The sequence below is a fragment of the Cygnus atratus genome, chromosome 9, assembly GCF_013377495.2.
Source record: "Cygnus atratus isolate AKBS03 ecotype Queensland, Australia chromosome 9, CAtr_DNAZoo_HiC_assembly, whole genome shotgun sequence".
NCBI lineage: Eukaryota > Metazoa > Chordata > Aves > Anseriformes > Anatidae > Cygnus > Cygnus atratus.
The window spans coordinates 24,803,706-24,826,013 of record NC_066370.1 but is presented as its reverse complement, the minus strand read 5'-3'; the positions used below and the strand labels follow the sequence as shown (position 1 = coordinate 24,826,013).

The window sequence follows — 22,308 nt, the reverse complement described above, 5'->3', positions numbered from 1 at the left end:
ACTGTCCAACGGACTAAGTCGTGATAGAACATAGGATTATTTTAAAATGGGTGCTAATTGTGATGTTTGTAAATGTTTGTGATGCTTGACGTGCTTTTCGTTTTCAGGATGTTTTTTCTTTTATTTTTGAGTTACTGCACTTCCATCCAGTGTCTGTGACTCCCTTTCTCTTTTAGATGTGTCTTTGAAAATTATGTTTAAAGAATACTCATCTCTTTGTGGGAGAAAATAAAGCAGTAATTCAAGTGTAAACTCTCACTCTTTTTAATTAATCTGTGTTATCTCTTGTTGTGTGGTCATTTATTTCTAGCCAATCCAGCTTGAGCTGCAGCTGTCCAAGAGCAATTTCTAATGTGTTGAGAGATTTGTTTTCAAGAACCTGGATTTATCTGATATTATTTATATAGAGAGACTAGGCTTTTGGTAGTATCATCTACCAGAAATATAAAACTGTGATAAAAGATAAATGAAAAATTCATTATTAGAAGCTAAATATTAACAACTTTTTTTTTTTTTTTTTAAGCAGGACGCATCCGTCCTACCTTTAATTTTGGGCTATCATTTTTCCTATAACACTTAGAAGGATTGTCTTCCTCGGTTTGAATTCAGCTCAAAGATTTGTAATCAGAATTATTTTCAAAGGGTACATTTATAAAAATACATAAACTTGTACAATAATGACCGTGTAAATAAGTTGATGCAAAAATCCATTCTGTCAACTCTTCTATCCATGAACATGTTGATTTTTGTGTATGATTGCTATTATATTTCATTGAGAATAGAAATACAAGATATTACAGACTGCTGCTAAATGAATGGGTAGGTGGTAATTTTTTAGCCATTAATGTGTGTGTGGATACAGTATTATTTATATTTTCCTCTCTCTTAAAGAATTCATGCAGACTTTACAACTGCCTGAGTTTGACATTTTCAGTAATTTTTTCTTTTTTTAAGAGACCTGGATCTGCCAATTTTTAAATCTTGTTTACAACTCTGTGTATTTCTTGTGCATAGTTAACCCATGTGCTGTATCCACTTCCAGTATGAAGGCCATTTCCCTTGCTTTTCATCAATAATCTTCACTGAAATTGATACGTTATGTTTTACGGTCCTTTAAAGGAGCACTTGCTACTGCAATATGCAAAACGGTTTGAATACGGAATGAAAATCGCTGACATATGTTGGAGCTATATGTGGCTATTTGCCACAGACATTGGCTGCTGCCTTTGATTTTGTTCCAGTAAGCCATTGTTACTTATATCTGAAATTTTCTTTTGGGAATGTTCTAAAGAAAGCTGCATTTTTTCCTGACCACCTTGCATATAATGGTTCCCTGAAGATATTGTGGTAACCCGTGTCTCTCGTGGAAAAAAAACCTAGTTAAGTGGGAGTGGATACAGGGAATGTGTGATTAAAGTTAACAAATCCAAGCGCTTTAATGACCTTTTATGTCCTGGATGAGAGATGGAAAAGGATTTTCTGAATCCTCTGCTCTTGAGATATGGCACATGTCAAAGTGCCTATTATGACTAGGGACAATATAATGCGTTCTCCCTTTTGATCTCAATTTGTTTAAGAAAATTCAGTTGGACGAAAAGCATGTAGTCAAAACACTCCTTAACAGAAAATTCTAACGTTGCCTGAAGTTGCTCAGCAGCTGTAGAGCTGTGACTTTAGAGCTGTGCCAACGATCTTGCCTTTCCCCTCTGAAAGGCTCTGAATTTCAGTGACTGGGCTATCTCATTGCCTTCTGTTGTCTTTCTGCCCCGGTTTGGATAGCTCGGCAGCCTTGGGGTACCAGGAGTGGACAGGGTGGTCTGTGCGGCTCGGGAAAGTTTTCCAGACCTTTCTGTCGGGGTACAGATGTTTCCTCCCAGCTCTGACTGGGAGAGCCTTCTTCCACGGAAAGATCCTGCTTGATTATCTCCTCGGTGCAGTGGCTGTCTTGCTAGTTAAGCCGTACTTTTCATCATTAGTCTTATTCTTCCTGAGGCCTTTACATACCTTAAAGGCTAAAATGGCTTTTTTGGCTTCTTTTTTTTTTTTTTTTCCCTGATAATGATTGCCCTTTCATAGTTTTTCATGTTCCTTATGCTGGCTTTTTTCTTTTTTTTTTTTTTTTGTATGGAAGTGCCAAAAGCATCTGTGTATTTGATGGACAGATATTGTTATTATCCCATGCTTTACATGATTTTTTCCACTTCTAATTCATGTACATCGTGCTTTGATAATTGCGTAGGTCTGACAACATCTAAGATCAAGATTTTTGTTATGCTCAATTCTATTTCAGTAGTAACATGGAACATGTCAGTAATTTGCATTAGACTGTAACTAATGTGTGTTGATGAGAGGTCCATAAAAGAGCATAAAAATTCTTAGGAAACAGAATATGGGCAGTTTCTCGAGCTTACAATGTTTTCTGTTCCTCTTAGGCTACTTACGTAAAGTTTAAAAAACAAACAAGCAAACAAAAAAGCAACATCAGCAACAAACGAACAAACCAAACAAGCACCAGGTTTTTGCAATAAAAAATTAGACTATTAGACTGCAAGCAGCCTGACAGTTTCCCAGATTTTTTCTTTTTTTTTCAGTTCCGTCCTATGTAATAGTAGGAGTGTAAAACTGCTCTGTCAATATAATACAAATTTGATGTGTTCCACTCTTAGCTGCTGATCATTTTCCTACAGCTAGCGCATCAGCTGGATAGTTGTAAAAACAAATCATCGTTTCCCCATTGTATTTAACAGGAAGGTAGTTATGGGTAGGAGGCAAGCTGGGAAACACCTCCCTTGTTTGTGGAGTAAACAGCGTCGGTGCCATCTCGTGCACTTTCCCAATTTATCCTTTTTCACAGTTTATCAAGAAATCATTCTTTTTTATTTTTTGGAGCAGGTAGATCTACATTAGGTCAGAACAGTGGTCCTGCCATAGCCTGTATCTGTGCATTACCGATTGATTGTATCAGAGAAGAAACACCACATCAGAAATACCATTTAGCATCCAGTCATTTCTGCTGATTAATGTCTGAAAATGCAGGGGTATAAATCAAGTAATGCTGGGCATGCTTGTTACATTTCTCTGTTACTAATTCATGTTGTGAATTCTTCTGTTGTTTTGTTTGTTTGTTTTAATGAGGAAAAAATGTTCCTCTGTCAGTTTTGAATTTGTCAACCTCAAATTCATTCTGTTTGCTCTGTCTTTTGTATGAAAAAGAAGACAGTTACAAGTTCTCAGTCTTCTTTAATTTTATTTTATTTTCTAATATTGCATGCCCTTATGAGGTGTTCTGTAATACAAATAAGTTCTTCATTTTCACTTCCTTTGGTAATTATTATTTTTTTAATCTCCTAATGAGAAAGGGATGACTCAAAAGGAATGCCTCCGTTCCTATGCTAAACAAACATGTCACACAATCTTTTTCATAATTTGATCAAACTCTATTTAAAAGATAGGCAGGGGTTAGGGTTCTTTGTTGCTCTCTCCCTGTTGAGATAGATTTACTAGAATTGGGATGTATAATATTTCAGGTGAAGGCAGGCCACTGACTTACAGAATATATTAAAATGAAATTATACATCTATCCCCTTTGTTTAATTTTTTTCATTTCTTCCTTGTCTTTTCTCATTACTGATATACATTGAGGTCTCCTTTTAGCTGTCCACAATGATGCCTAAACTATTTTTTTTCCTGAATTGATAGTACGCTTTGAGAACACAATAAGGCGAGTGAGAAGTTCTCTCCAATCTGCATTACTCTGTATTTATCAGCATTACATTTTATGCTGTTCTGTGCTGCTATTACCACTTGATCTGGTTAAGGCTTTCAGCCTCCTGTACCCCTAAATAATGCGTTTACCTGTAGATGCAGTAGAATGCCGTCATTCGGCGTCTCCCCAGATCGCTGCTGAGGCTGTAAGCCCAGCCTACGTTTTAATGTGGAACAGGAGTAATTGCTGGTGCTGTGAGACGTGGCCTGGTTGTTTTGTGCCTTGCTGACTGCTTTTCTCATGTAGCACTTTAATTAAAGCTTTTGGCACTTCAGCGAGAACATCAGCTTGTCTTTTTGAGCTAACGTATGAGCATATTTGAGGAGATTCAGTGGACTCACGAGGCAACGTTTGTCCGTGAAGGCGCCATTTAGACAGCAGAGCAGTGTGGGGTTGTCCTTTTGCTCTGGAGGAGCCTCTCCTCTCTGCAGGACCCCGTCCATTTCACAGAACGGTCACTGCCAACAAGTAGTCTTTGGAAGAGTTGCCTCAGTCTGGACGGTGCAGGTGCCCTCGGATAACGCCCACCCACCCCTCTTCAGCTGGAGCTTCTGGTGGCCCAGCCTCCGCTGCCATTTCTCAGTCCAGAGCTCCCGTCTGCCAGCCCCATCTGGCACAAAAAAACCCCCACGACCCAACAACCACAAAACTTTGCAGTTTTGTATCACTGTAAAACAATTCTCTCCTTCATCCCAGCTAACCAAATCCTTGGGCATTTTGCTCGGCTGGACTCAGTCAGCTCCTGTCAGCTCAGTCCGTGAGCCCCGGCGTCCCGACGCGCCGCCTCCCGCTGCTCTGCCAGCCCCGTGCGTGGGCCCGCGCAAGTCGGCGAGCGCAGGTAAGGCTGCGTCTCCTGAACTGCACGGAGAGTTGGTTAGCTTTGGTCAAAACCAGTCTTTGTCCTGAACCCTTCCTGTGGTTCTGAGTGGAAAAGCAAAAATCAAGCTGAGAACGTGCAGCGGAATCACTTGATAAAGCCTCTAAAAGAGTCCTGGTTGCAGTGATGCTGAGGTGTTTCTGCTATACTCTGTCTTCCCAACTTTCCTTTTTCTGGAATTCATTGCAACAGTTTGCTGTTGGTTTTTGACCTACTTTGTATCTATTCTCAATTGTTTTGGATGGCCCACTCTTCCAACAGCTAGGGAACTTAAGTTTGGGTCATTTTATTATTATTATTACACTTTTTTTTGAGCTCTGCAGGTGTTGGGAATGACCAGAGGAATGTCCCCAGGAACGTAACTGATGATAAGCTGGAGCAGAAATAAGACGATGGATTTGTGTTCAGCTTCCAGAGTCATATATGGGCTTACTTAATTGGTGTTTATTTGCTGAGTCCTTTGGGTATTGTTTTGGTTTTTAAACTGGAATCTTAGTACAATTGCAACGGAGAAATTTAACTAGGGAAATGACATCTTGCTGAGGAGACCTATATTTAACACAAGTACAATTCATGTTCTATTTTAAGCTGCAACGAGTGCTTGCAGTAATATTGTTCCCAAAACCTGAGCAGGAACGTTTGCCGCTGCTGCACTGGCAATTGGCCATGGGGCCGTGAGTCAGCTTCAGGAAGGAACCTGGACGCCAGTCTGTGTAAGACGTAACGCTGAGACGTTTCAACTGGCATAAACAAACTGGCTTACAAAGTTTGGGAGATCTGTGGCGTTGTATTTTTCTAACGTAGAGACCAGAGGGCAGTTGTGGGCCTGCAGAAAATTGTGCTTTTATCAGTAAGTGGAAAAAAAAAAATTTTAATGATGAACTTGACTGGTTTCGTTAAACAAATTTGATATCCTACATCCCCTCTGCAAGTCTGTCATTTAATTATAATTTCAGGCAGCGCGTGTGGCTCGGGCAGCTAAGGGATGTCAATCACGTCTGCCGCGGAAAGCAGGCACTCGGGGGCTGTCGCTCCCGGCTGCTCGTGGGGCTGCAGAAGGCTTTAAGGCGGCAGGTTTTGTATTTACCGAGCGCAAAGATAAAACAGTTGTGTAAAATACATGCAAATTGATCCCTGTCACACTCGGGTTTGTAAGGCTTTCATAGACATGTCGTAAGAGAGAAAAGTCCTGTAGCACGTTATACCTGGCCGATATCATTAGTGATGGATAGGAGGGATTGAACGGAACCAGTTTTAGCACAGACAAACGTCAGTGACATTCCACGTGAAAACTCCGTGTTCATAAAAAATTAGGCAGGAGCACACTGCAACTCAGAGCCTTTCGTCGTGGTTAACTGCTTGACTCATGTGGTAGGGTAGTGTTGTCTGACACTGGCAAGAGGCACGTGCACTACTTAGCAATATTCACACTGTTCATTAGTTCAAATGGAGGTTTGGACTCCTTTTCTTTTTTTTTTTTTTTTTAGACATTGGCAATTTTTTTCTCAACTTTCCCAAGTGTAGTTTCACTTGAATACTGACCTCTCAGTCCAAAACTTATCACGAGTAGCAGGAAGATTTGTAAAAATAAAATCTAGTACCTGAATTGAAGCATTTGTTTCAAACTTACTAATTATCTCAGTAAAATAAAAACAGCGGAATTCCCCCTGCAATTGAACATTTTTGAAAGGAAAACATGACACCGATGGCATCTCTGGAGCTCCTATCAGGCACATCCCTTACTCCCTGTAGCTACTGCTAGCTAGCAACTTGTGTGGGTTTGATTGTTTTGTTGTCAATTTTTTCCTTGAAACAATAAGAACCAGATTTAAAGTGCTGAGATCATAGGGCAATTTTATTTTAAAAAATATATGCTATTTTTGAAAGCTCTACGAGTGTAATGCAGTAGATGTACTGCAAAGGAATACAAGTCAAAAAGGACGTGCTGCATCTTCCTAAAGTATCTTGTATTAAAAATTGAATGCATATAATCCAATATTTGCTTGAAGTATTAATAACAATTGAGTCATGTGGGTATCTTTGAACCTAACTTGTGAAATCTGTTTAGTAATGTAATGATACAAACTTTCTTAGAAATAGAAGTTCATGTTTTCCCATCTTCTGCTTTTCCACTGGTTGGCTTTTTCATAGTAGCCAGAAGATGGGAAGCTGTTCAAAAGGAAACTGTTGTTGATGGAAAGCTTAAAAAAAAAACCAAGCAAATAAACCAAAAAGAAAACACACCATCCCCTATCTCCCTAATCTCCGAGGTATCAGCCCAGTTCCGCCACATAGTTTAGTCTGTGTAAGCTTTTGAGTGCCTTGTTCCTCGTTTGGCCTTAACCTGTACAGTTCTGCGTGCTGTCCCCGAGATGACTTCCTCCCATCCTTCCAGACAGCAACTGTGTGACCGCTTCATATGAGCAGAGTTGGTGGCAATCCTAAAGCTTGTGCTAAACCTGTGTGTCATCCTCTTTTTGTCTTTGGCTGATGATATCAGTGGTTTTCCCAGTGAACTCAGATATTTTTTGTATTTTCCTGTATTTTTGGGAAAGCACGAAGGGTTGCTTTCCAGCTTGCGTCAGACAGCACTCAGTTACTGCAGGAGGAAGAAAAGTGAAGATATTTTTACAATGAATTTCAAGCTTTTTCTAGCTGCCACCAAGAGTGGTGGTTAACACGAATGTAGCATTGGTATAGCAGTTATACTAAATTTTGCCCAACAACTAGGTTTGTGCAAATGGTTATTAAAATTCTAAACTAAAACTTTTAGACCCCTGTAAACTGAAATCTGTGGCTTAGTTTATATTTTTTCAGTTTGCTGATGAATGTAACGTCTTTCATAGTGCATGCTAATGAAAGGAGCTGTCTATAAGTTATTGTAGTAGGAATTGAATTGTGACTCTCTTAGCAAGAGTAGATGTAATGGTACCAAAACAAAAACAAAAGAGGGGGGGATGTTAGTGAATGAATAAGGAATAAACACCTAAAAAGCAGAAGGCAGCTTTCTTGTGAGATAGCGGATGAATGCGTATGCTTCTGCACAGTGTGAGAGATACTCAAACTAGAACCTTTGTAAACTTTCACACCTTCAAATTATGAATGAAACTTCAGAATACTGGGCCACTTCACAGGGACTGTATTTTATGGCAATACAACACCAATCCTTCCCTAATCTGTGATGTCAAACACAACGCAGTCTGAGATGTCTTTGGTTGCAAGAGATTTTGAGCAAAGCCGGTGTCTGCTCAGGGCTATCGCTCTTACCTGCAGAGCGTCGTCAGCTGGGACATTCAGAGCGTAGAGCTCTGCCCGACTGCCCTGACTGATGCTTGTGTCGGCAGTGAGGTGAAACCTGAAAGGTGCCAACTTACGTTGGGTATCAGAAAAAATGTTCTGGTTCCAACGTCTGCCCAGAAGAGCTCTCAAAGCTGAAGGATGACACCAGAAACTTCTGCGTGCTTTGTTCTCTTTAGCGCGGAGCAGAAACCTCCCAAACTTTTCAGATGCTTACAGAAATAATCAACTTCTGCACTCCGTGACAAATGTGGTTTATGTATAAATTTAACAGTGAAAACGTTTGAGTGGCTTCAAAATTAGAGGGATGGCAAGCGCATTGGACACAGTAAAACATCACTTGGAGTAATTAGCATAGTGGGTACACAGCCAACAATGTGCTCCTCAGCCCAACAGATGTGAAGAAATACCTTAAGGAAAGGAAAAAATCAAAACAGATAACAGAAGAAGTGTGAAAAACTCGCCATATTAATCATTTTAAGACCAGATTTTGAGGGTGTTTGTACAGGCATGTATTTTCATGTGATGGGGTCGCGGTGGCTGCCGGGTAGGAATCGCTCTCGCAGCCCTGGGAAAGGAGGTGGGTGCTTGGGCACCGCTGGGCTGGCTGCTACGCTGCTGCACGACCAGAACTGTGTTTGCTATTCCATTCTGAAAAGTTACCTGCTAGTTTCTAGCTCAGAAGGGCTTGGTACTTGTTCCCGTCTTGGAGTTCCTTGGATACCGTGTGGCACTGGGTCACCTGCAGAGGTGAGGGCTCGCTGTTAGCCGTGGGAGTTGCGTAGCCGGTAACGTGACCTCGCGTGTCGATTGTGCAAACAGTTGTGAAGATTTACAAATCCTCTCTTTTCAGACTCCTGCTGAACAGGCCAAAGCTAGATTACAGTTGGTTCTTGAGGCAGCTGGTAAGTCTTGCTATTATAAGTAAAATTATATTCTTCAAGTGTACATGTTTCTTTTTATAATATCAGACAAATGAAACCTATCAAGATAGGAATGTTACTGTTTTCTGTTTGGCAAAGGCTGAGTCCCTTTCTCCATAGCTCACTTCAGGTTCTGGTTAAGTTGCAACTGGTGTGCATCATCATTGGCATTTACTAAACTCCTCTAAGGAGATAAAGTAAGTGCTTTTTGTTGTCTGCTGTTGGAGAACCGGCACTCAGACTTCACGTGTTTGTCCTCTTGCTGCTGCTACTGAAACTCTAGTCTGTGTTCTGAAAAAATTGGTTTTGTTTCTTTAGTTTCTAGCATTGAACTAAATTGGTACATATAAATACTTATATTTCTTTGTTTGAAGTGGTAGCAGAAATACGTAGCAAGCTTTCCAAAAGCGTCAGATCAAGAGGCTGACCTCCGTATTAGTGCCCTCCAGAAAGAAGCATTCCTATTTTGTTTGGCACTAGTAACAAGGAAGGCAAAATGCATGTCTCAGTAACTATTTGGAACTTTTAATTCAATTTGAAATTGGAGGAATCCTGTAGCTTCGTGTCACGTTTAAAAATTCATGGAAACTCTTGTTCTATTGAACCAAAGGCTAGAAGATCAGTCCTTTTTTTTTAAGCCTGCTTTTTTTGCAGATACTTATCTAAGTCCGAGGTAAGTCCAAGACATACTCGTTCCCAAATGAACAGGAGTTCCCTTTTTTATTTCTTTTTTTTTATTTCTTTTTTTTACACTACTCTAGCACTGCTGTGTGTTTGGCCAGTGGGCTAATGTAGACCGAGGTTCATTTTGCTCTTTGACGCCTTGCAAAAATCTCTGCCTTGATGTGGAGATTTTGTCCTCCCTTCACCCGGTCTCCAAACAGTTATTTAGAACTTTATTTAGTTATTTTGATGCACTTACATGTGAAATTATTATCTGAGAACCTTACACTGTGGTGGGATCATGATGATTTATAAAGATACCTAAATATAACATACTGGATGTTCTTGAGGTACTTTCATTTGTCTTCAGATTATTAAAATAACAATTTAACTCTCTAATACGTTAGTCTGTGTTGAGGTTTGTCATGCTAATTTATTTCTGTATCTTAATGTTTCCCATTTTAATTTTCCTGTTAAAACTTTGTCAATTTTTCCACACAGAAAGGAAAACTTCCAGTATTTCATACGCATTGTAATAAATTCATGTTTGTCTTTAGTTCGGCTTCTGTCTGTCTCTGGTTTATAGATTCTTAATTTATAAACAGCGATTTCCAATACCATTCTTTATTTTTCCCCCTTACTGAAACCTCCTGTTTTAAGGAATGCCATCTTTTCACTTTCCTGGATTTTTTTTTCCAGAAAAATGCACCTAGCCCTTTATATTCTGTAGTTTCAAATGCGTTCATTGTTCTCCATAACTTTTAATAAACCTTTGAAGCATATAATTATAAAGTAGATGTGACAGCACTGACCTAAAAAAGCACAATTTGTTTATACTACTCACATCTGTCACACCTCATTTTTTAATTTAACACCTGGGAAATGTATAAAAGATACCTAGGAGTTGTATATCATTGTGACCTGGGTCCCAGAAATTTCCAGAAACACATAAAGGGCCTATGATATTTTTTAATTTAAATATTCACAATTGAAGTCGGAAATTTAGATTGAAGCTGCACACTGTTCATAAATAACTCGAGAGAGTTAATCTGTTTGTTTCTCTTACTATCCAAATTTTATAGGAAAAAAGTGTTTCCTGTCGTTTTTTAGGTGCTGGTAATCTTAAGCATTTATGAGATCATTCCCCCCTTCTTTTCCCAGTCCTGTATTCAGTCAATTAAATTGAATTTTTATTAAATTCATTTAAGAGGATGAGCATGTTAATGCTGTTGTTTCAACGTCTTTATCGTATTTATTCATTGCAAAATGAGCACTATTTTCACCTTCAAAGAAATAAAAGCAAGCAGTAGTTGGAGCATTACTGAACAGCTAATTGTGTTCTGTTGACTTTTCAGAGTTCAAAATCAACAGATTAATTGTTGTTGCTGTGTTGTAGCATGATCACTTAGCTGAATGTAATGGGAATTTTAATCTGTACTTTGGTAACGATGAACAAAGCCGCTGGTTGTGTACGTAGTGCTCAGTACAGAACACATCCCAGACTTGTGAATTAACTTGTGGGATATCTGGCTGTCTTGTGATGGGAATTGCTCCATTCACACTAAGTGGGGGAAAAAACTGTGCCGTATCCAAAGTATATTATCTATATTTTAAGGACTGTTCATAACATGCACTGTTTTCTATGGTTGCGATAGACAAAACAGTTTTACCTTCTGCAATGCCTCAAAATTACCCCCAAGTGTTAGAGAAACTTTTGGGAAGGTCCCTGCGCTGTTCGTCTCCACTGATGTGCTATGATGTTGGCATCTCCATTTCCCCTTTCCATGCCATTTCCATGCAAAAATATCCCATCTCCCACATGAATCTAACATTTTCTTTTGTCATTGGTATTGAAATATATTTGCCCATTTCATTCTGAAGATTTCCACATATTACTGTACTGTACAGTGCATATTACTGTACTGTACTTGGTTTACTTAGCAAATGGTTTTGGTTATTAATGTATTGGCAATGCCTTCGGATGAACATAACACAAATAGAGCAAACAGTACCTCGGCTGTGTAAGGTTACAAAGTATATTAAATGTTAATGTGCACAAATCGAAGCTAGCTTGTCTATAAAATACCAGTGTTTGTTGTAAGAGCAATCTGACTTCAAATTCAAGCTGATGGTAGGTTTTGCACTTTGCTTATAGCCTCTCCCAGCACTACATCTATCTAATATTTAAGTTTGTAATTCCTATTCACCATAGCCTCATGACATTTCAAATTTAATTTCTTTATTTTACAATCTAGGTTTCTATTTTGCTTAACCCCATCAAATAGTCTAAATTCCAACGTATCCTTTGTCAATGCCACTTCTGTAGATTAAAACATTATATTAAAAAGAGAGAGAGACTGGGACATATCTATTGTGTCCTAGTGGAGAAGCCAAGTTACTGTTCTGTCAGACTTTCATTTTGAAAAAAGAAATTGTTAGTAATGATACAGGTTTGCAATACGTCCCTATTGAACTGGAGAGTGCTAGGTACAAAAGTTCATGGCCCATGTTTTGCTTTGTTTCTTGTTGTGTTTCAGTGAAGTATTTGCACGATAGGCTTGTCTTCTCAATCTGAAGATGTTTGTGTGTATAATTTTCTGCTTCACATCAACCTATTGACTTGCAAATTACGTGGCTTTATCCCTGTGGCTTTAAGCAAGAAGGTGGTATATTGAAATACACCAGTAATGTTATGGATTTATAGAATACAGGCTTTGAAAGTGGTTTTGGAATGCCAGCTTTACCAAGTCCTGTTCTAGTGCAATGGCCATGGTTTAAAAAAGTTAATTAAACATAATTGTATTCCCTTCACTCTTCACTACTCGCTTCATCACCAGCAATGCTTGATTACAGGGAAGGTGAATGTCCAAGGGCCTCCTCGTCAGGCACAACTCCATCAGGAATTGTAGATGTTTGGTATCTTGGGAAAATCTGCTTTTAGTGTCTTTAATATTCATCGAGGAAATATCAGCCAATTTCTCTGAAAGCCAAAAGACAGCACATAGTAAACCAGACTCTTTTTAATAGGGGTTATTTTATTTTGCTGGTGCACTTTGGGGTCTTTCTGGTCTCTCGTTGCAGGAGAGTTGGTAAAATACAATAAATTCACCTGCATTTGGGATGGGAGGAGGGAAAGGCGGCCATCGTTACGTTCAGGTGATCTGCTGCTGTCAAGAAGTTTTGTCTCTGTCCTTTGTTTGTGGTGGCCTTGCTACACGCTTTGTTAAATTCCATTTTTCTTTGTTAGTGCAGATTGATTTCAGTATCTTTGTTCTCATTAAGCAGCATAACGCTTGAAGACACTGAAGCACTCCACTTGAAATTTTAGGGCAACTGGTTCTTGATTTATAAAAACTGCCGTTGGTCTCGGCTATAAATGATATTTGCATGACTTTATTTTCTTATCCTTCTCAATATTTAGATACCAGAAAGCCTTTTTAGCATTGTCGAACAATATCACAGCAACTTGCCATGTTTGAGCAGATGTTAAGCAGGCAATAGTTGAATGTTAATTTTGAGAGGGTGGTATGTTTAAGCCTATCTGAAGTATGTTGCATGTGGGCCTTCCAGACTTAGCTACAATGCTTTGTCTCTTGGGAGAATTTTAAAGCTAAACCTCTTTCTTTTTGTCACTCTATATGGACTCTCTCAAGTCAGTATAAAGCAGATCATCCCTAGGCTAAAGCTCTTCAGCTTTTGTTATTGGGCTCTGTAGACCTGTAATTAGGCCTCCTGGCAGGCCTTGCAGGCCAGTTAATGGTCATATGGAGTTTCTATGAGGCAGACTGGCTTTGTATAAATCCTTCGTAGGAATACGTTTATGGGTCACTTCCTACCAGGACCGGGCTTTGTGCGGGTGCCCCGCGGGCTGACAGGGAGCAGGTTCCCTTGACCATGGCCAGCTCAGTTTGCGGCGCACAATCTACCCGGCTAATCCCCAGTGTAAACAGAGGATTTAGCCGAGCTTCTGTCACTTACAGTTGCCAAACCACTTGGGTGTCTGTGATTCCTTTCCCAGACTTCATTACTGAGAGAGAGAGAAGCACAGAAGATTTGAGCTTGTTTTGGTATTAAGCATTTGCTTGCGCATATCACAAATATTAAGAAAAAAGTTTCCCATACGCTGAATCCTGCCTTACTAAAACTGATAAGCTTATTAGCAAACCATCGAAACCTTACAGCCAGCTAATTTGTACCAGAAGTTGTTGTATGGCAACCGCGTTTTCACATAAAGATTAAAATATGGATGAATATTCCAAAATGTAAATATATTGAGATGAACTAGCGTGTGGACATTTCGAGCTAACAATCCTACTGCTTTTACCAAAGGAGTCTGAAAACTTTTCTTTGGCGACATGGAGAAATTTCTTATTCTCCATATAAAGATGATTACAAAAGGCAATTGATCTGGATTTTCAAAGGTCTAGAGTTGAAATAAGTGACTGATCTGTTTTGGGAATCTGCATTTCAATCTATGGCTGAAAGAGCATTCAAGAAGGGCATTTTTGTGCAAAGAATTCTTGATAGAGTTTATTTAAAGGAAACTTCAGCACTGAGAGACTAATACGACATTAGCAATATGTGGTAAAAAATGATGAATAGAAATAAGCATTTAATATTTATCAGATCTGTTTGGCAGCAGTTCTGGATATTGGTATTTAACTCATTATCTTTGAATTATACTATCAGATTGCTCCCTTTAATTTTGTACCATGCATCTTTATTGCATTTTACATATTCCTTACAGAGAAAATAATGGAATATAACAAGTACTTTGGCTTTTGCTGTTGTAAAAATGCAAGCGTTTTATAGTACTTACTGCATTTTTATTTTTTACCTACCTATTATATTACATTTTATTAGGAAGAAAAATCCTAATTTGCACTCGTAGTGCATGATAAATAAATAGGCCAATATTCCCTACTCTGTGGTATCAAAATGGCTCATAACAGATGTGGCTGAAAGGACCACATACGTAGACTGTATGATTTTAGTCTGGTGGAACTAATAGGATCACTTGCTACTTTATAGATTCTTGCTTTTCTTTTACTTTAATAAAAACTGTTTAGTTAAATAGGATGGCTTCTATTTTGCTCTTTTCTAGCTATGCAAAGTAGTAAGGCAGGCAGGTGGCTACAAGTATGAAAACTTTTATTTTACTGGTATTTATTTTTAAACGCCAAATATATAAAATGTTTATGGATTTCTAGATTATGGTTTTCTTATTTTTGATTTTGCCGTTTGTGAACTTTCCATTGAAAACTTGATGTCTTTAGCTTGGAATTGTAACTATGCAAACAACTTCAGAAGGATGGATAACATTTGTTGGTATATATGGACACAGGACAAAATAGCACATACAATATTTTACCTGTCTCATGGAAGATTAAAAATAACTTCCAAAATAATCTTTTATCTAGAAATTATAAGAATTTGAAATTATAACAATATTAAGTTGCTGAAAATTGACAAAGATTAATATAGTTATTATGTGGATATGCTCAGTTTGACTTGATAGCAAACGCTAATTTCTATCAGTATCAGTGGTTTTAAGCAGCATCTATCAACACTTTGAATAACTGGTTCTTACTTCTGATCATATAAAAATCTCAATTCCGTGAGCAAAGATGTCCCATTGAACTACTTTTTTGGCACTATCACACCTATTGAGTCAAGGTGCTAAAGATTTTTTTAAAGGTGTTTTAACAACATTACTGACCCCAAGCTAAGGAGAATTTGAATAAATATGAACATTTCTAGAGAAAAACCAGAACCAAGCAAGCGCGAGCAGGCCAGTGCCAGGGCTGGCCGCCTCTCCTGCCGGGATTCCAGCGCGCGCGAAGCCACAGCCACCCGCACAGGGGATGCGTGGAGCTGCAGCACGTCAGCGCGTCCTGGGACCAGCCTGTCCCCATCCCACTCGGCCAGCTCTCAACAAACACTTGCAGTGGACGGCCGCCCGCTCCTGTGCTCCACGTGGGCTCTCCAGCACAGGATCAGGAGCCTGAGTTTTGTTACGCTGCAGGCTAGAAAATAGCATGTAGCAATTATGGAAGATTAAGTTTGTTTTATGGTCTTCTACAGAGGATAAGCTATTAAAACATTGAAGATACAAATGAAGTGGATTAAAAGAAAATTCTGGTTGGAATTCACTACTGCAAGGTTGGAAGCTCACTACTGCAAGGTTGTCCTGAGGAGGCCAGAAATCTTTTCATGTGATGAAATCTATTCATTCAGATACCCCATCTGAGGAGAAGCTGTCGTACCCATTGCTGCCGTGGTTTCAACTGCAACTGTTAATTAATTGTAGCCCCCAGAAATTGCCAGGTTTTTTTCTTCCTTAATTTCCTGTCATTTAAATACTCTTTCCATGCTTCTCTCTCCTCTTTATGGCCGAGGTTTGGTCAGGAATAGAATTCCTGAAAAGTAGGTACTTTAGGAAAATCATCTGGTTATGGAGTTGGTGGCCCCAGTTTGTAGGTCCGCTGCTGACCCAACTCAGCCAGCAGGTTTCCAAGTGTCAAAACTCATTTAGTTGTCAACAGCAGCAGAACGAGCGCTTGGGGAGAAACTGCGTGATACAGGAGTGTCCAGAATAAGTGTTCTTCCCAAAAATCTACCTGAAATAGGAGTTTTAGAGAAAAGAAAGAAAACATTCTGTATTCATTACAATGGACGAGCTTTGAATCTGTATCAGGTGCCTTCCTGGCTTGATTGTGGCTCTTCCCATTACACTGAGGGATTTCCAGAGCCCCCAGCACTGAGGAGAAGACGAGCCTGATTAATATTTATCATACCAAGCTGGCAAATTAGCGTTGGCTTTTGAAGCGGCCTTGTTTCTCGGCTGAACTTCCCATCATGTTGCCGGTTCCTTCGGACAGTTTCCCCGTTCTTGGTGCGGGAGCAGCGGTGGTTCTGCTGCCGGGGGCCTGGGGAGAGCCCTCGGTGCTCGGGTGCTGCACGGCCCCGCTGCATCCTCGGGCCCCACTTCTCCCGAGCCCGTCTTTTCGAGGAAGATTCCTTGAGGGGACTGCGCTTCACCTAACGACTGTTGGCTGTAAAGCAGGTTGCTATATTTTAGGTAATTGCTCTGGTTTACTGCCGTTTATGATACCGCGCTATTAATCAGGCGTGGTGATTAATGCTTGTGTTGGAGGACGCACCAAGTCTAGACACTTAACTCTCATCCCTACGAGGATGTATTTTAATTTATTCAGTTTATGATTTTAGAGTCCCTATCAGAGCATTTCAGGTCTAATCCCATATGAAGTCTTGTGTTAGTCCCAAAACAGTGGAAAAACTAAAGGGCAGTTGATATCTGGAAGTAAAAATTAAACATACCTCTTTTCCACCAGGAGATCCTAGGCTAAGAAGAGCTGAATTAGCATATTGTAATACAGACAGCCTCTGCGCTTGGAATCAAGCCAGTACTATATTTAATAATTAAAAGGGAGTTTAGTAAATAAATCTTAAAAATCAAGAAAATATATATGTTAGAATAAAATTGTGATGCCTAATTTTTACGTTGTGTGTTTTATGAGAATTGCAGTTCGTTTCAGACTGAATTCCACCAAGACGCACAAAGTACTTAACCTCACCTGGTCAGTCTGTGCCAACGAGCTTTACAGCCAGGCCCGAGTGCTTATACAGCTGGACATTAAATACATTTATTCATACGTTACTTGCTCCCAGTTTGTTGGCAAAGCTACATAATCTCACTAGGGTAGTAAAAAAAAATAATACTTTCTGCATGCTAAGCTACAACTATATAATTAAGAGTCATTAATCCAAGTAATTATTTTTTAAAACATATTAATGGTTTTGTCCTTATGGAGTATGTGATTTTGAAGTGCAGCTGTTTTGTGTCACTGGTGAGCAGAGTAAACACTTGTTTAATCAATAATTGCTCCAACTTCATTTTCGTGATTGCTGAAAAATATGGGTTTTTAATTCGATTTGGGTGGAGAATAAAATGTGTTTGAAACAAAGTAATTCACTTCTGCAAGTTATAGTACCGTTGTGTTGGTGTATAAAAGCCATTCATTTCCTGAACCAATTTTAGGTTCTTACAACAGATAAAAAGAATGCTTTGAACCACTTTTGTAGAATAATTTTCAGTGTCTATTTTTTTCCAGTTTAAGAAGCCAATGAGTTGTTGCTAAAGTGTACCCTAAAAAAAAGACTGAGTGCAGTATTGGTGCCTTGGTATATGTAAGTAGGGGTGTCACAATGTGAAACAGAGCCTATAAGTAATTTTTGCGGTAACTTTACTAGTTAGTGAACGTTTATTACCTTTAGAAATATACCTAAAGCTGTTAGAATTTCTGTTTTTTGTTACTTTTTAATCTGAGACCTGTTTCTTGTGCTACCAAGAAACAGAAGTATCTCAGGCCTACATTATAACTAATGGGTTTTCAGTAACGCAGCATATGGTATACATGATTTTGATGCAAATGTGTGTGCTAATTATGTGCAGATGAATCTAGCAGTCCTGCTATTGATCTTAAGTCAAAGACAATTTTTCAGTTAGCTTAAGTTTTATATCAATTCATATTTAGCAACTTTGCCCAGTAATTTAATTATACACTGTTTTGGCTGCAGAAACCATATGTGGTTGTGCAGCAATTTTCTGTTTAAACATGTCTTTGGGGAAATGTTATGTCTTAATGCTGATAGCACAATGTTTATTTCTCATATTTTGCACGATCTGTTGTGCCATCTTCTCCACGTAGGTGCCTGCTTTTGTCTGTGGTCATTAAAGTGTTATCCAAATGTGAGCCCCTAAGATACGTTCTGACAGTACGCCCTGTAAATCTTTGGATATTTACCACCCTTCAGTTCAATTTTCCTACGAGTGCAACTGGAGAGCGTTTGGCTGGATTTCATGGCACGTGTACCCAGAAAAGGGTTTTATAGTGCTCGATCTGCTCGGCAACACTGTCTCTTGCTGGTGGGCGTGAACTGTGCCTAAACGTTTAGGGCTTCTCCGTCTAATTTCCTGAAATGAAGTTTGCCAGGGCCTGCCCTTCAGCTTGCTGAAGGGAGAAATAAGAGGAAAAGAGACAAAAAATGTTCTTTCTCACTGTGATGAAGGTGCTTCCTGCAGGTTTCTGGGTGTGGAGGTAATTATAGGTGGCGTTGCTCTCTCATCCTCCAGCTTGCGTTTCCAAGGCACCAATAACTTAACAGATAAATGCATTTGTCTATTGTGTAAATAGATACAAATAAATCCATTAATGGATCTTAGGTCACAGTGACCTAAGTTGATCTGAGGTCAGACGACCATTTCAAAGAGTTTCAATGACTTGCAGTGATCACAGGCGATCTGTTAGGCATGAAGCCGCTCTCCACAACTTGGAAACTAGTGCATGGCCATGGCATCTTATTTCCTTGTTAGCTCCATGACTCGTGCAACCCCAGGGGCTGGGAGTGGCCGAGCACAGGCAGGAGCCGCGGGATTGCTCATGCGGCATCTTGGGGATGAGGTGAGATGCAGTGATGGTGGGCATGGCTGGAGGCGGTGGTGACTTTGGCTGGACAGCAGGCGGGTTGAATTGAATGTGGCGTCCTTAATTACGTTACTGATGGCTCCTCCTCGGTAAAACCCAAATTCTTCCCCCCAAAAAATCTGAAAAACTTTTGTTCTTCTGCACAGTAACAAAATGCAAAAATATTCTTGAGTGGTATCAGCTTGCAGAAATACAGGCTGAGTTTAAAAATCTTAAATCCTGGAAAATACAGCAGGAATTTGTGAATCTTAGTAGCCACGGGTCCACAGGGCTTCTTCCCTTAGTTTGGCATCAGTTCTGCTATCTAAGCTCACTTCCCTACTTGTTGAAGAGGGGTACTAAATTGCATCATTTTCTTGAAATGTTTCGTGGAAAGTGGAAATCAAAACCTGCTCTTTTTGTGCTTTTCACATTCATCCTTTCAGGAAAATCTGAAATACACTCATGTTGCTCTCAATTCAGAAGTTCAGTCGTCCAGCACTTGAAGACCTTGTTTCATGCCTCCGTGATCTTCTTATAAATCATCTATATTAATTTTTTCACTTGAATCAAGCATGGTATTTAATGTGGGTAATAAAATCCTTGTTTTACAGTTACCGAAAGAATATTTATCACAGCTTTATTAAATATGGAGAAGTAAGTGTGCCATTTTTTCCAAGTGCTTTCGTTTGCTCATGTTTTCTTTGTTGACCCAAATGAATGAAATTAGAACAAACAATCTCTGAGTCATTTGTAATCAAGACCTGATTAATGGAGTTTGGTTTCATAGCCATTATTCATTCAAGAACACCTGATATCTTTCCCATAAACAAATTGTGTTTGTCCAAATTAAGAAATTAAATGAAGCATTTGATGAGTTTATGATTGACCCTTCTAACTCCGAGCCCATTAGTCAATGTCGTTATCATACAAAACTGTTTGACTAATGTGCTGTCTAAAGAAGCATGTGGATTTATTATGATTTCTGATTAATGCATGCTGCAAGCCAAACTACTAGATTGTAATAATTTTTTGATTTTCATTTTAGCGGTCGCTGAAGATTTTCATCTGAGATGAAATGCATTTATGTCCCATTAGATTTAGAGATGATTAAGACGTGTCGGCTGAATAAATCTTAAAATACAGTAGTGGAAGTTTTGGAAAGATTTTTTTTTCCCCAGTGGTGCAGTTGTGTTAGACTTTTTATAAGGATGACCACCTATTATTTAATAGACACTTTTGTGTGATTTAGAAGAAATTCTTATACTTACGATACTGCCACTAAGAATTTCTATAAAAATAGGCATTACTGTTTTCCTTTTGTATTGTTCATACTTCTGGTATATGAAATTTTAATACTGCTATTTCAAAAAAAATCGTGGATGTTTGATTATTCTGATTATTTTGAAAGGATTTTTTATAATATTGAGAATGAGAATGTTCGTGAAAAGTGGATTTTAAGATAAGCTTTTAAAATAACGATTGTTCAATAATAGTTGTTTCAAAATGCCACAAATACTGTTGTTCAGAGAGTTTTTTTCAGTTTTAGCTATCTAAAAAGATATGCTTTTCTCATTTACTTTTAAAAATGTAATTAATATGTGCTCTGTATAAAAGGGTATCTGATAAAATTAGGTAGAAGCAGTATTCCCTTCATTTGTTGGAAAATTGATATCTTCAACAATCCCTGCTTTTTCAGTATCTTGACAAACTATTGGTTTTCGAAAAATGTGATGTTATAAAAATGCAGTCTTTGAGGACAAAATTGATTTCTGTTCTCACTAGACAATTTTTTTATCTTGAAATATAAAAAGTATGTAGCATGTCTGTTTCAAACGGTAATTCTCTTTCTGGTTTGTTTGGGTATTCTGGAGTACAACCAGTGACTTACTGGTGTTTTACTTCATTGCTAGGCCATCGTTTTGGCTCGCTTCATTTGGTCAAGCGAAGGAAAGTCATGCTATATGAACTGTAACTATGGGTTATGAATTCATAATTCACAGCTAATGCTGCTTGCATTCAGTGGATGCTGCTACCTGTAGATATCAGAACTTACGCTTTTAAATGGAAAAGCATGCAAATATGTTAGAGGGGTGGGGAAAAGAAAGAAAAAGTGGGCATAAAAATTCTTATTTTCCAGAAGAAATAATATATCTCTTTGTTTAGACATGTGGTATTGCTTCCATACAGCCAAGTTAGGCAGTAAAATTCCCAATTGCACCAAACTGATATCAGAAGTTAGAACCAGAACCAACTTAAAATGGCATAGGGGCGCTGCTGTGTTTTCTCTGCAGTAGAGTATTATTGCCTGTCCTGGCAGTGAAACACTTCACCTTCTAACAGCATCCTATTTTCATTCAAAATAATTTTTTTAAAGTCTGAATGCATTTCCAGTCTCTCAGCTACTTCAAGAAGTAATTATATGTATTAATTTTAGATAAAGACAAACGAGTATTTTCCCTTTGCAGAAAAGAAAGTACCTCCCAGCTAGAAGCCTTGCATACTCTACTCTGAAAGCTTCACATAATAATCATTAGAGTGTATTCAGAGAGTTTATTCAAAAAATCACCCAAATATGTGATGAATAAACTTACATTAACTGCCTAGAGCTATATTTGCCTGTAGCATTTAAAACTCCTAATTCCTTGTCTGGCGTTGAGCTGTGTAGGGAGACCTGAACAAGCACCAGCAATCTTCTTTTGATCCTAAACCAAAGAACGTGAAAGGGAGAGAGCGACTGAGAAGTGAATTAAAGCATCGCCCTGGATGCTTTTTAAGAACAGTTAAAACCAAATAATAAGATGGTAAATAATTATAAAGGCCTAATAATGAAGATGGTAAAGCTGGTGTTTATTCTTTACTTGAGCAGTGGATTGGCAAATGTAAGCCATATGTATGTATACACACACACATGCCTTCTGTAGTCTTTTTCAAAAAGAAAAGCTAGGCTTTCATTTAACAGTCTTCCAAACACGAATCAATATGCAAAAGCAAGAAAAGTTCATACTAAATTAAATTTGCAGACAATGATTTCAGCCATGTTGCCACAAGCCTAATGAAGAATTGCACTGTGATACATGGGAAAGGGCAAAGTGGTGTTTTTGTTAAATGGCAAGAATAACGAAAACTTGTGTCCTTTGCTGTATCACTTGTATTGATTACCCTGGCAAGAAAAAAACGTTTTGAAACTCAGCTAACTTGAACAATCAAATTATATGCTTCTCTGTCAGGTCTTCCCATTAGTCCTCTTCCTATGGCTGTTCCGCATGGCTACCGTGTAATTTATTATTGAAG

The 22,308-nt window shown here is 38.7% G+C and overlaps 1 protein-coding gene across 1 annotated transcript in view; it reads left to right on the top strand.

Moving 5' to 3' along the window:
* The window catches only part of RSRC1 (arginine and serine rich coiled-coil 1), a 144,538-nt gene that overhangs the window by 74,372 nt on the left and 47,858 nt on the right, over positions 1–22,308 (top strand). Inside the window, exon 6 of the mRNA XM_035566536.2 lies at positions 8,794–8,845. Coding sequence (XP_035422429.1) covers positions 8,794–8,845 — 52 coding nt within the window. The remainder of the gene's footprint in view (positions 1–8,793; positions 8,846–22,308) is intronic.